This window comes from Chionomys nivalis, chromosome 21 (assembly GCF_950005125.1).
Source record: "Chionomys nivalis chromosome 21, mChiNiv1.1, whole genome shotgun sequence".
In the NCBI taxonomy this organism is placed as follows: domain Eukaryota; kingdom Metazoa; phylum Chordata; class Mammalia; order Rodentia; family Cricetidae; genus Chionomys; species Chionomys nivalis.
In genome coordinates, this window is record NC_080106.1 from 18,145,994 (window position 1) to 18,161,102 (window position 15,109).

Consider the following 15,109-nt stretch of genomic DNA (forward strand, 5'->3'; position numbering starts at 1 on the left):
TCTGGGGCCTGTGGTGAAGCATTGTATCATGGTAGAGAGCAAGGGGCTGAAAAGGAGAGGAAAGGGTCAGGGGGTTCCACATGACTGGCAGATTTCCAGCTGGGTCCCACCTCTTGAAGGTGCTTCACCACCTTCCCATTGAGCCACAGGCTGGGACCAAGTCTTTAACACGTAGCCCTTGGTGAGGGACAGTTTTTCAAACCATAGTGCCAGGTCTTACTACTCAGCTTGACACGTCTAAAACAGAACCAGAAATGAGAGATTTGGATGCTGAGAGCTATGGGTCATGATCAATTTTTTGAGCGGGAAAGTGTACAGATTGACTTTATGAAGGCTAGTATGATGACCGGGTCCCCTTTGACCCCACTTGGTGTTCCACTGATGGAGCCTAACCTGGTCTTTATTCCCTGACTCTACTGTCTAGCCCTTTGGGGATCTGTGGAGAGACCCTAGTTAAGTAGAATTCTATGATCAGCCTGGGAATAAGTAGTTTTCTTAACAGCGAAGAGAGCACATTTGGGCATGGGTTAGGTAAGTGCCAGGAGGCCAGATCTCACCGGTGTGCGGTCTTCACTTTGTGTGGGGCTTCAGGACTAACTTGCTAATGAGCTGTGTTCCCAGGCATTCAGCTTGTTCTACCTGCTCTCTGTTTTCACTGCGAATTCATGATATTTGAGCCTTGTTTTCTGTCTTGAAACATTAGCCTGTTGATCTCTTAAGACCAAATGATCTGAAGACGTTTTGCTGACTGGTCTGGTTAGCCCACGAAGGCACAAGACTCCATTGTCTCACTTGTCCCCAGAGTGAACCATGCACCCCAGGAAGGGTGGGTGTTGGCCACTAGTGTTCTGAGTCTGTTTCTCCTGCTCTCCCCATCTCCTTCTCTGTCTCACCAATAGGAAGTAGTTTCTTACCTTAGGGACAATAAAATTCTGGTAGTCAGATCTTCAGAATAAACTGGGGATTTTCTCCATATCACAGAAGCACAGAGACGGGGTGACTTCACATTGACAAATTAAGGACTTGTTAGCTATCTTGAAAATCAGCGGCTACTATTAGCGTTGAGCAATGGAGACATATACTGTGGGCTTTTTTTTCTACTTAGTGTCTTTGAGTTCCAGGGCATCACAGTTCTTAGTGTAATCAGGCACAGAGGGACAGATCCTTGTGTCCAAACACACCAAGGCGATTCCCATGGTCTGTCTTGGAGTAGAGTTGCCCTGGATCTTGCCCAGTTCAGTCAGGAAGGGCTCTTGAGTTACCGGCGCTGCAATTGCATGAGGTGGGTCTCCGTCCTTTTGGCGGCCACGAGGTCAGTTGGGGTGACGAGAGTCACAGTTGTTGCATGTTGCGCGGTTGACCAGGTGTGCGGACAGTAGGACGTGTCCACGTGATTTGTGGAGGAGGTTGTGTGGCCCTAGCAGGAGAAAACACAGGCAAGCAGAGAAGCTGCACATTGCGGTGCCTGCTGCGGTTAGGCTACTGGTGAGGTGGCTTGAGGGCATCGGACATGATTCGGTTCCGCAGTGAGGCAGAAAGGGGCTTTTATGAACTGTCTTCTTTTGGAGCAGGGTACCATTCATGCCTTCCTTGACAGGACCTTCTCTTTAGGTACTCATCTGGAGATGCTGTCATTCTGGTGGTCATGAGGTGGAGAGGGTTACGCTTTTTGGTCTGGTCTGGCTAAAGCAGACCTGCCACCATTTATAGACAGGATATTAAGACTTGCAGCCATGTGAACATCCTCCCAAGCATCCCTTTAGACTCCCAAGTCTAACATAGCGTCAAGAAATAGCGTCAAGAAATGGGTCCCTTGCCGGGCGGTGGTGGCGCACGCCTTTAATCCCAGCACTTGGGAGGCAGAGGCAGGCGGATCTCTGTGAGTTCGAGACCAGCCTGGTCTACAAGAGCTAGTTCCAGGACAGGCTCCAAAACCACAGAGAAACCCTGTCTCGAACCCCCCCCCCCCCCAAAAAAAAATAGGTCCCTTGCAAGGCATTTTCCTTTTTCCCACCAAGTAGCGTAGCGGCCGTAGAGCACTCTCTTGTCCTTTAGGAGCCCCCTGCTTCCTTCCTTTACTTCTGTGTTATCTGATTGGTGCCTCCTGAGGCTGAGCTTCTGAGCGGGCTCACCTGCCACGGTGTGAAGCCCGAGCCAGTTGGATCTCTGTCATAGGCGCATGGTCCTTCCCAAGGCCCATAGAGGGCTCAAAAGAAACGGCCTGCTGCAGCCTCCCTTAGGCAGCTCCCAGATGCCTGTGGATCAAGTGAGGGTCATCTAATTCACTGGAGTTGAATTGACTGTGTGGACTGGAAGGACTCTAATGCCTTGGCTTTTCTCCAAGGTGGAGTCTTGGCGGGAGTCCTGGCAAGCTCTTCGTCATCCCGGTTTCCCGCTGCTCCTCTGCTGGGCCTGTGAACTGGGGATAGGAGCAGTAGCTTATTCTCTCTGCTTCTTCTGAGGGCTTCTAATGTTCATCCAGACCCGCAGCAAGTGACAGTGGATTTTCTCGGTAGAGTGGCGGTATTGATGTGACGAGCTTGCGTTTGAAGGGTGGGGAAGAGGTGCTGCTTCAGGTGGTTGACATCAGAAACAAATACGCCTTTGCTCCTGTCTCACCCTCTGGGCGGTTTTTGCTTTGAGTGAACACTGAGTATGTTTTGTGGATGTTGCCTGTCTTCATCCTCATTAAGGATAGAACTTTTTTTTTCCTCTTTCTCTTCTTTCTTTTTCCCCTATTTTTTTTCCTCTTGCTCTAAAATGAATGTCATAGTTAGGGTTCCTCTCACCAGGGGATGGGTCGGGAGGGGATGGTAAGAAAGACCACACAGTGGAGGTGGGTGGTCCTTGGACCTCCCACAGGGCAGAGAAACCTGCTTGCTCTTTGGGCTGAGGAGGAAGGAAGACTTGATTGGGGGAGGGGGAGGGAATGGGAGGTGGTGGCGGGGAAGAGGCAGAAATCTTTAATAATTAAATAAATTAATTAATAAATAAAAAAAAAAAAGAAAGAAAGACCACACAGAGAAAGCTTCCTGAACCTTCTGGAATGCACGCGTGGAAGGTCTCTGTGGCTTCTTACGTTGTCTGCAGACTTCGAATGTAACTGGTCTGGCTTAGTGGAGGCCATCCCGTGTTTTCGTAGCTGAAACCAAATCTCTCTCGTCGTTATCATCGTCGTCATCTTCATCACCTTCACCACCACCCTCGCCATCATCATTTTGTTTCCTTTGATGAGCCACCGCCTTGAATTCTAATCAGTCATTTAAAAAATGACCTCAATCAACCACTCGCAAAAGGTCAAGTTTAAGCATCAGTTGGAGGGTGGGGGCAGACCTCGTAGTTCAAGTGTGCACATGTTCAGAAGAGAGGTAGGAACCAGAAGCTGCCAGTCAGCTCCTGAGTTAATGTGCGCGTCTAGGGGATGGAGGGAAGCTCGCAGTTTCCAAGGCTTTCTCATGGTGTAAGTAAGAGCTGGTGTGTTAATCTCCCGCCAGTGAAAGTGAGCCTTCCCCTGGTTTATGCACGGCAGTGATGGACTGAAAATGGGTGGGGGTACAGAGACCTTTCTTAGGGAGTGTGAGCTCACACACACACACACACACACCCCTATAGCCTGTCTGGATTTACTTCCTGAGCATGTATCATTTGGTGCTTTTGACCCTCGTCTGACGCAATAAACATTTGTTCATGTGTGCAGTGGGGTGGGTTATTCAGCGTGAGGCTGGACCTCTGCTCTAGTCTGCCCCCACCCTGGTAGGGATGCAGCTGTGCTGGGGTCCTGTGTGTGGCTAGCTCGGGCACAGAGGCTTGGGAAAGGAAGATCGTCCTAGAAACAGAGGTGGGGGTGGGCAGCTCTGATGGACAGGTAGGATGCTGACAAGAGGGTGCTGGGAGGAGTGGAGGGCTAGCTTCTGAACTCTGTGCTGTATGGTTGTGCATCAGTGTGGCCATCTCTACTAATATTAATGGCAATAAAACATTCCATTTTTAGCCGGGCGGTGGTGGTGCACGCCTTTAATCCCAGCACTCAGGAGGCAGAGGCAGGCGGATCTCTCTGAGTTTGAGGTCAGCCTGGTCTCCGGAGCAAGTTCCAGGACAGGCATCAAAGCTACACAGAGAAACCCTGTCTTGAAAAACAAAGAAAAGAAAAAAGAAAAATATAGTTTCTTGTTGTATGTACAGCGCAAGCTTCCCCTTCCTATGGTGGTGGGAAGTTTTGCTCATCAGCAATGCTATAGAAGAACTCTGGGCACAATTTAGAATCTTCCTAAAGGCCCGGTGTTATAGATTGCTCTGCTCCTTCTTGATTCTGGAGGTAGGCTGGAGTCTGGAGCTTCAGATTCTGTTGCATTCCGAGGGTCATACAGACTTACCAGTTTTCCTAGAATGTGTGAGAGAAGGGAAATTGAAATCAGTCAGGAGACCGAGCTCCCCAAATTTGTCTAGATGTTCTTTTTGAGAAGGTGGAAAGCCTGGAGCCTTCTGCAGACCACAGAAGAGGATGTTGTTTTCCAGCAGGTAGCTCCTTGCAGTGTTTGTGCTTTGTACTGCATCTGTGAGCCTGGCTTCTGACCCTCTCCCTCTGTCCTTCCCTACAGTGGGCGGTGAGATACCCCTAGACATGCGGCTCGGGGGCGGGCAGCTGGTATCGGAGGAGCTGATGAACCTGGGCGAGAGCTTCATCCAGACCAACGACCCGTCCCTGAAGCTCTTCCAGTGTGCGGTCTGCAACAAGTTCACAACGGATAACCTGGACATGCTGGGACTGCACATGAACGTGGAGCGCAGCCTCTCGGAGGACGAGTGGAAGGCCGTGATGGGGGACTCGTACCAGTGCAAGCTCTGCCGCTACAACACACAACTCAAGGCCAACTTCCAGCTGCACTGCAAGACGGACAAGCATGTGCAGAAGTACCAGCTGGTGGCCCACATCAAGGAGGGCGGCAAGGCCAACGAGTGGAGGCTCAAGTGTGTGGCCATCGGCAACCCGGTGCACCTGAAGTGCAACGCATGCGACTACTACACCAATAGCCTGGAGAAGCTACGGCTGCACACAGTCAACTCCAGGCACGAGGCCAGCCTGAAGTTGTACAAGGTGAGGTCGGCTCCTTGAGACCCAGGAATGGGCTCTCTGCAGAGTAGATCGGGGAAGATTGAGAAGGGGGACTAGTAATTTGTATTATAATCCTGTTAGGTGCTAGTCGCCACCCAGCAAACTAGCTCTAAAGGCGTTGCATCCAGTGCCCAAAGAAGCTGAGATGTATCGATGGCTTCATCTGATGGCTGGAGGTTCGAGGTGTCTCATTGCAGGGGCAGGTTAATTCTACAGACCAATACTGTGTTGTTCCTTTCTTGGTTGCTGGTCTCTGCTGTAGTCTGTTGAGTCACCATCAGCCGCTATGGCCCACTCGTCCTTCTGTCCTTTAGTCCGTCTTTTATTTATTCTCTCCTGGATGCTCCCAGAGTGCTTCATTCATTTACCCATCCTGCCAGCGGCTACACACCAGACACGTTCTGTATACCAGCTGCTGTTCTGGAAGTATGTTTGTATCAGTGCATAAAACAGATCAACACAAACACACGTACATATGTACATATATAATGAACACTCACATTCATATATACACGTGCATATGTGTGCACATATAACTAGATACACATTTATATAGATGTACATGCATGCATATGCTCACACCCACATCCCTGTCCTCACAGAGTTTTCGTTCCTTTGGGACAAGCTGAGGTACACTCATAATGGGCAAATGACATGGTAGAAGGTGGTAAATGCTATGAAGGAATCTAGGTCAAGCGAGAGGGCCCCTGGTTGGTTTTCCCCCATGTTCCTGTATTTTACATCCCTGTTCTCTGCTTCCTCTCCTTTTAGCCCCTTTGGTTTCTCTTTTCTCTCCCATCCCTTCCGTTTCCTCCCGCACCCCCAGTCTCTGGCTGAACAGCCTAGGCCAGGCCATCAAGAAGGAGGAGGGCCGCAGACACTGTAAACAGCCCTTTTACTTGCGTGGCAGGATTGCTCCAGACGTCCCTATTGATTTTCGCTGGACTTAAGGCCTCACCTTTTCCTCTAATCATCCCGTAATGGCTTTAGTATGAACAATCAGGTACAAATCGCCATAAATCTCCCCAGCCTCATTCCACACGCCCTCCGCTCCCTCACTCCGCTCCATCCTCCTCACTTTCACCCCTAGTCTCTCCTTTCTCTTTCCACATCGTTTCTCACTCCTGGGCTAGCAAGCGTTCAGTTTCCGCTGACTCTGGAGTGGGTGGAGCCTCCTGCGTCCCCCTCACGATTATAGATGGAGACCCCGCCTGAGGAAGGCTCAGGATCCTTAGCCCACACTGGTCTCTGCTCAGTTGACGGTTGCGATTCATTTTGCTGTTGCTCTCATTCTCAGGGAGTACCGTGGGTAAGGAACAATCTTAGAGCAAGTTAGTAGGGATAGAATGTCCTAGAAGGGACTGCAGACACCAGCTGTAGTGGGCTAGGATTGGTTTAGGTACCAAGTAAGTCATAATCCTCTGCCCTGTGCAAACAAATTCTCCATGTACTGGCTGGATTTTGTCCTACCCTGGAAAGACAGTTTCCTGCAGTCAGGTTGAGTTGGAGGTCTGACTGACCATAGGACCGTGCTGACGTGGTCAAAACAACCAGGTGGGAAAACCAGAGGACACGAGCATTTCTGAAGGACCCGGCAGTCAGATCGGCCACAGGAGGGTGTAGGCCACTCCGATGAAGGGTCACAAAAGCATGGAGTGAGGCTGACCTCTTCCGTCTCTTGAGATGGATTGCCCTTTAGGTTATAACGTACACACAGTGACCACTAAGTCTGCATGCCACATCTTCTATGTGGTCCAGGTCTTGACTAAAGCCAAGTACTCGGGTTTGCTTCTGAAGGCCCCCCGAAACAGAGGATCTGCTGAGAGCTTCCCCCAGCCCCGAAATCATGTCCACGACTCACACTCTGGCCATCAGGATGAGGTGTTTTCTGGGGGGTGGGTGTGAAGGGAACATCTCCTGTACTACTCGTTCTGGTCACTTACATGACTGGGCCTTATTTATCTTACTTATTTTGTTGGTTGGTTGGTTTGTTTGCTCAAGACAGAGAGACCTTACGTACTCTTGTTCAAAGCTTCTGCCATGAGTAGAAGAGCCCTAAGTCCTGAGAGCAGCAGCTGTTTGACCAGTGTGTCCCTGGAGTCACCAGCCCTAGTATTTCGGTGTAGCTGGCCCTGTGTCAGGAGGCAAAGGTCTTTAGTCTGGTTCTATTAGCCCTTGGATAATGAATGTCCCTCTGCTTGCCGATGCTCTTTTGAGGGGCAGGGAGATCCTTTTCCTCCTCCCCCCCCCCCCCCCCCCCCCGCCTCAACCTTTGGATGATGAGTCCAGAGCTTGCTCCAAGCCCCTTTGTTCCCTCCACGTGACTAAAATAAACTTCTTGGCACAGAGGGGGCTCCCTCTCCCTGGGTTTCTTCAGTGCCTGGACTCGGGTGGGGTTCGGAGGTGGTTGGGCCCTGGTGTGGCCCATCGTAATGGAGATTGATTGCATGTTATTTTTCCTCTTGCTAATGTAATCCATTAGCCCGGCACATGCATAATCAGTTTAGAGCACAGTTAACTGGATGTAATCGAGTTCTTTACTGTCTGCTAGAGAAACCGCTCCAGAAGCGACTGACCGAGGGGGGCACTCAGCCTGCCCGGCTCACCCCATCCTGCCTGCCACCCCTTCTCACTCTGTCCCACTTCCTGGTAAATTGTTCGTGACTAGCCAGTGAAAACTTGAAGTTTTTTTTTTTTTTTTTTTTTTTTTTCTGTTCTGCTTTGTGCTTTGGTTTTTGCCTTTGGAGACAGGGTGTCATGGATCTCAGCATGGCCCAAAAGTCACCCTGTATTCGAGGATGACCTTAAACTTCTGATCCTCCTGTCTCCACCTCCCAGGTTCTGCCATGACAGGTTTGCATCTGTGCACCCAGTTTTATGAGGTTCTGGGGATTGAACACAGGACTTCATGCCAGGCAAATACTCCACCCACTCAGCTGCATTCCTAGCTAGCCACTGAAGTTAGTGGTTCTCTAGGGCACCTACTGAATGACTGTGACGTGGCTTCTCAGTGGAACTCCCACATTCCTCCTCTGAGCCAAGCCTTTTATTCTCCCTCTCTTTCCTTTGTGTTGGAGGAGGTGGACTTCTAGGGTCAGGAGATGCGAACAGTGCTAGGCTTGTGATCTCTTCCCAGCGTCGTCACTTCCTTGACGTCGTGGGGATTGGTATAGGTGGAGCAACCTAATGACGTATCGCTGGTCTGAAAGTTGATCACTGACGTGATGACCTCGGGATGGATGAAGGTCAAAACATCTGGGCACTGTAAATATGGCATCAAGTTAACTCTGGCTGTGTGTCTTAAGGGGATGAGTTTTGTGCTTAGATCCCAGTCCCAATCTAAAGATGAGTCTTAAGGCATGGGCAGATATTCCAGAATCAGGAAAACAATTTCCCCAATTACAAACCACATGGGTCCCCAGGTTTCAGATAGTGGACAGATAGCCTGTAGCTATGCTGTATTAGGACTGGACTTTCCAAAACTTGGAATGACCTAAAATTCAGGCACAGAGGTCAAGCCAGTCTGAAGCCGCCCCCTCCCCAATTGTCTATTCTGGATGTTAAGTGATTTTTAAGACACACACACACAATTTGAAGGAATTCATTCTTTTCTTCCACCATGTGGGTCCCAGGGCTTGGTGGCAGGGACCTCTACCCACTGAGACATCTCAGCTCCAGTGATGAATTCTAAAATGAATTTTGTGTATGGTGGGCAGGGGGTCTGGAGAACACAGGTATCAGATGAGAGGCTCTGTTTTCTTACCTCTGTACTCCTGCAAAGTGCCCACAATGGAATCCTTGGCTTTTGTTTGAACCAGTGGTTGCCTCTGGTCATGCCTCTAACTGACTAGAACAGTGTTCTCCGTGACTGTCGTGGTGCCCTGATGACCTGGCCCCTGCCTTCTGTGTTGGGTCAGTTTCCTAAGCCATCATGGAAGTGCAGTGAGGAACAGAACCCTTCCTCTCTCAGCAGGGTCAAGCTCAAAAGCCTCAGTTACACCTTTTCATGCTTCTCTGTGTAAATACATCCCGCCCCCTCCCACCTTCCCATCCCTCCTGCTCACAGATGCTCTTGCTTGTCTTGATGCAGAGAGCAGCTCATGCTAGCAGGACATGTTCCCTGCACTTTCTTCCCGGGACAGTGTAGATTTTGAGTTCACGGGCTAGCCTAGCTTCTCCTGGGTTCATCTTGCCTTCATGATCCTAGAGTGCCAGTGATGAGCTCTGGGAAATATGTGGTCGTTTCTGCCCGGGGAAGAAGGAGGGGTACAGGAAGCTGAATGGAATCCAAGCATACCTGCCCACTCTTAGAGCCTGCTTTGCAGAGAAAAATGCAGCAGCTCTAATAGATGAATTAAGATCCCACCAGAACCCGTTACTCAAGCAGTTCCCAGCTGAAGTGCCTTTGATTGGGCCAAGACCCCAGGTTTTATGGTAACCTTAAATTACAGCAAGGACCGGTGCCTACCTAGCTCAGTGTCAGGGTTGAATGTGAGCCTCCTGGGGCTGGAGAGATGTGAAGCCCTCACCTAAGCCACCAGAGGGAAGGAGAGGTGCTGGTTTATAACAAGCAAGCATACTCAGCTAAGTTGTACATGTAGTGAGTGGATGGTGCTCCTGCCTCTTCTGATAGGGACACAGTCAGAAGGACAGACTAAAGGACAGGAGAACATTGCTTCACACTCCTCCTCCTTCCTTTATGAGTAAGTTGCTCCTTGGATCTCATTTCCGGAGCAGGGTCATAAAACCATTGCGTGGTGGCTGGACAAACCGGAAGATGTAAAAACGCTCAGGAGTTCATATGAAATCCACATGTTGGTCTCCTTGATGGCCACACTGTGTGTAGTGTATGTCCTGTGGCAGCCGGACAGGGAGGGATCTTCAGAAGACAGCTGCATCCTCAGCACCCATGGGGGCTGACTGATAGCCTTCCTCTTGCTCTGACGGCAGGGAGCACAAGTTCTCGGGGGGAGGCAGTGTCCCACCACCCCAGCTAACATTGTGCATGATTTGATTTTGGAACCAGTCTCTTCTGAGCACGTTTTCCTATTAGGTAGACTTGTGTCTGCTGGTGCCTCTGCCTACCTGGGCGGCTTCAGCCGGGAAGTGGGGGAAATCAGATGCTTTCCTGAGAGGTTCGGGAGGTGAGAAAGGTCAGATGCTTTGGTGAGTTTGGCCACACTTGCCCTTTCTGGCCTTCTCCTCTGGAGCAGCCGGGTCACGGAAGTTCCTTTCCCTCAGTGGACAGCAGAGCTGACAGGACACGGGCTGCTGACCTGGCCTGAGTTCATGCTGGAGGGATCCCAGGCTGGCTATGGTAGCGCTTCCAGCCACTTGTCAGCCTCAGGGAACTCTAAGGAGACGAACGGTCAGCCCTCCTTGGGGGCAGGTTAAGTCATCACTGCTGTGGGAACATGTGACCATGTGTTACCAGTGTCGTATATTATGGATGGTCCTTACCCCTTTGAAGGCCCTTGGCCTTTCAGAAGCATCTCCGGCTCCTTCGTCTGTACTCCCTAGGAGGTCCTGATGTGTTCACTGGATGGCCTCGCACACACACTTTGCTCAGGTCCTCCTGGTTAAGGAGTGCAAACCCTCAGGTCAGGAAGTTCAGGTCAGTGTTGTCTTTTGGCTCTACACCTCAGACTTCACATAATGGAGCTCAAATTGTGTTAGATGTGCGTGTCTCTCTTTTTAAATTCCGTGCTTAATATGCCATTTGTGGAGAAAACCGGTGCTATAACCATTAGCCAAAGCACTTCCCTTTCGTTCTCCATGTTTGTGCCCACGCTCCCCTGCCATCCCCACCCCCTCTGGTGAGTGCTCATATGGTCTCCCTCCCCTCCCACCCCAATCTTTTTTCTTGTGGGTAGAAATGAACAGTGCAAACTCTGATGGAATGTTAGTCTATTCTGTTGCACTCTGCATTATTTCTTACATGGTTAGTATTGCATTTACAAACCAGCAATAATGTGAATTACCTTTTTTTTTTTTTACTGCAAATGTAATATGAATAGGTGTATCCATTGTGAAAATACTGTTTTTAAAGACAGGTAGAAAAGAGAAAATTACTGTCAGTTTAGTGATCTCTCGCAGTTACATGTTTGTGTTTCCCTTTTGTGGGGAACAGGCTCTCGCTCTGAAGCCCAGGATGGCCTTGAATTAGTGGTTTTCTTGCATCCATTTCTGCAATGATAGGATTACAGGTCTGTGCCATCGCTGCCAGCTTTTGTCTAGCTTCTCTTTCTCTTGTGCGCATGACAGAGGCGTTTTTAAAAGTGTCGGGATGACTTGGGATCCCTTGGGGGCTGGTGAAGTGGCTGGGTCAGTAGGGTGCTTGCTGCCAAGTTTTGCAACCCAAATTTGATCTCTGTGATACACAGAGTGGAAGGAGATCATAGACTCATGAAATCTATTCTCTGGCTTCCACATGTGTGCTGTGGCGAGTGTGCGCATACTAGGCACGCCAAAAGTGTTTACAGCTAACCACAGCAGAGAGAAAGATACGTACATACTTATCCAGCCATTTTTAAGTCGTAATTTTCCAACTCTGCCCCTCTGCTCTTGTAGATTTTCATATGCTTTCGTAGACAGACATATGTATGCGTTTGAAGAGATGTATTCACACCTGGACTGCTCACCCAAACACCGTTTAGATGAGGTGCAGAGAGGCTGTGGGTCACAAGCTGGTGAGTGCTGGTGGAGCTAATGCACAGCTCAGGACATTGGCCACAGGTCCTGGTGCTTCTTAAATCCTTTGCTCCTATTTACACCTGTTAAGTCTGAGGGGCGTGTTTGGTTTATATTTTCTTTCAGATAGTTTCTGTTTTCTTTCAAATTTCAAATAGAATGGTTACTCTGAATAGGATGGTTACTCCTGGGGGTGGGGAAGCATCAGAGGTTGGCACTGGATACCCTCTTTAATCTTTTCTTTAGCTTTTGAGACAAGGTCTCTTACTGAAGCCAGAGCACAGTTCAGCTAGACCCTCAGCCCCCAGGACTAGAATTACAGACCATGGCTAGCTTTTAAGTGGGTGCTAGGGAATCCAAATCCAGGCTGTCCTGCTTGTACACGCTTTACCGAGTGAGCCATCTTTGCAGGCCCCCAGCAGTTTATATTTTAAAGGGACTTCCCTCTTATGAGCGATGTAAAAAGGTTCATTTCACTTTCCTCATCCTCCAAACCTTACAGAGTGCCTTGCGAGGACCACACAGACCTAGAAGGCTTAGAATGTGTCTCGGGAGGCAGGGAGACAAGGTGGCTTGCAGAGTCCTATGCACACAACATTGTCCCCGCTCCCTTTCCTGGTCTCTCTGGCACACTCAGGGAGAAATGTGTTGGGTTTGTTGTTTTCATCAAACTTTCCATCTTGAGCTATTATCTGAGATATTCAGGGGCTCAGTGGGGAGCAGTTTCATAGTACGTTAATGGGGCCTGTGTATATCTCTCATCATTTATCTTTAAGAATAAATGTTCTGAGAACAGTCCCTGGATGCTATAGAAGCTCCCTTTGCACTGTGTGTGTGTGTATGTGTGTAGGTAGGTATGTAGGTATGTACGTACATACATATGTTTGTTTATAGAACAGGGTCTCTCTAAGCAGTCTAGGCTGGCTCCTTGTAGAGATGGGTCCTGCTTCTGCCTGGATGGCAGGTGTTCAATATTACCCAGTCAGGGGGATCATTGCTTCTCTGTGAAGTTGGTGCCCAGGTGGTATGGATGCCATTTCTGGGCAAACTGTTTTCCAGAGCAAGCTGCAAATCTCCTGTATGCTTCCGTTAGTGTGCCACAGTCCCTGAGTTGAGCTGAGAAGAGAATTTTGTCAGAGTGCTAGAAAAGCCCTGGATGTTCTTACCTCTCTGCCCGCCCCGCCTGCTCCCTTCTAGAGCTCTTCCTGCCAGTGGCTCTGCCCTCTCAGGGGTGGGCTCCAACAATTAGGAGACTATTTGTACAGCTATTACCTTCCTTTGACTTCCAGAACAACCCTGAGTGCCGTAGTTATGTGGATAAGTCAGGGAGACCAGAACAGCCCACATTGCAGGTGCCCAGAATGGGGCAAAAGTGTGAACTCCATTTTGAATCTTTTCATGTTGCTGGGGCCCTGGACTCAAAGGGCACATTTGAATACGTACAGATCCAACAGGTGCTTCTGGTTCTTTGTTTTGAAAGGGAAATTGTAAGGGAACAATTAAGGCATTGTCAGCAACACTGTCAGGAAAAGGCAGGAGTTTTTAAATAATTACATAATATGCCCGAACCATATTCTTGGTTCTGTTTTAAACAGAACTGAGAACTATAAATACTATATACATGTGGGCTGGGAAAGGCTGTTCTTAGGAAAACCATGTTGGTAGTACTAAGTAATTTTAATACTTTAATAAAATTAGATTTCCAGTCCTTCCACCCCTGCATTTTTAGAAGCAACTGTGATATTAGATGGGAGTTTGAAGACTTTAAACAGAAATGAGGGCGATGGCTGAGAACGTGACTCTGTGAGTAGAGCGCTGGCCCAAAGTGTTAGAGATTCTGGGGTCAGTCTCCAGCACCCCATAAGGCAGTATTGTGGTCTGTGTCTGGAAGCCTAGCCCTCAGGAGGTGTAGGCAGGAAGATCGGTAGTTCAAGGTCATCCTCAGTGAGGCCAGCCTGGGCTACAAGAGACAAATGGTGACCGGAGGCGATGACCTTCGAATGGGAGTTCTGCTACAGAGGACTCTAGGTATGGCTGTCAAGCATGGTGAAGTGCTCAGAGACTTGCAGGTTTTAGATGGACCACATGAAATATACATACCATGGCTGGCCCATCACCGCCTGTAACGCTGCTTCTAGGGCATCCAGCAGCCACTTATAGCCTTCATGGGCCCCAGGCACATACGTGGTGAAGACATATGTGTGGGCAGCACACACACACACACACACAATACACACACCTACCTATCTACCTACAACTCATATTTCAAGTGGCCGTCTTGTTTTGTTTGGCATAATCTGCCTTTGGGTGTTGACCTACCAGTAGGCCCTATAGGAGGCTGAGACCAGATAAGTTGCTTCCTTATTTTGTCAATCCCCCTTCTTTCCTTTTCCTATTGTTTCTCAAAAAGACAAATGCTTCTCATGATAGTTTCCAGTTTTTCCCCCTCATAGCAAACTCATATCAGATGGTCATATATTTTTGGTGTTAAATAAGTAAAATGCCTTTCCCTATCACAAAGGTGGAAAAATATCCCCATTCCTTTTCGTTAGTTTCCCCCTTTTAAGGCCCTTCCCCCTTATTTCCTTTTATTGATGTGATTCCATTGCATTTGCTGCGGTGGGGTCAGGATGCCTGGTTGGGTCTGCGGTACCCTTGCCAGCTGTGTGCACTGTCCTTGCTTACCCCAGGCCCCGGGGTCGCCGCCCACAGTTGTTTTTAAGATGCAGAAAGGCACATGGGTCTGCATGGGAGCCTGGATTATTGCACGAGGAGGACCCTTGTGTCTGTGGCGTATGATTTGTCAAGCGGGAAGGCAGAGCAGATTTGAGTTCGGCCTCATCACAGTGATGAGGGAGCTTCTCTAGGGTCCTTTTCTGGTCCATAGAAGGTTAGGACTGTTTACCTATTGCTGATATTTGATCTGTAATTGTTAATGAGCAGGGTAGGTTCCCAGGCTCAGGACGGCCTCCGAAGCATGCTTGGTCTCTTAGGTCAATAAGTATAGCAGTGTTTTCTTTGCCGATGTGTGTTGCCGATGTGGCCTGCACATTGGGATTACTGTAGGGAATGCCCACCCCTGGCTGTCTGCCCCCTCATTGCTCTCTCTGGTGATGACCTCCTCCTTGGGGACTGTTGGGTCTTTGCAGACACTTCTGAGATGACTCTGTGGCCTGCCGTGGGTGACATGCGTCATACCATGGAGCCACCGCCTTCTTGTACCTTTGAGCCCAAGGACTAATAGCTTGTGATGGAGATGTCCTGATGTCATGGGATCTGCCCTGTTCCTCCAGCTGCTTCTGAACC

At 49.3% G+C, this 15,109-nt stretch overlaps 1 protein-coding gene across 1 annotated transcript in view; it reads left to right on the plus strand.

The window, feature by feature from the left end:
• The window catches only part of Zfhx3 (zinc finger homeobox 3), a 244,580-nt gene that overhangs the window by 90,446 nt on the left and 139,025 nt on the right, over positions 1-15,109 (plus strand). The window contains exon 3 of the mRNA XM_057753329.1: positions 4,599-5,095. Within this exon, the coding sequence (XP_057609312.1) occupies positions 4,599-5,095 (497 nt within the window). The remainder of the gene's footprint in view (positions 1-4,598; positions 5,096-15,109) is intronic.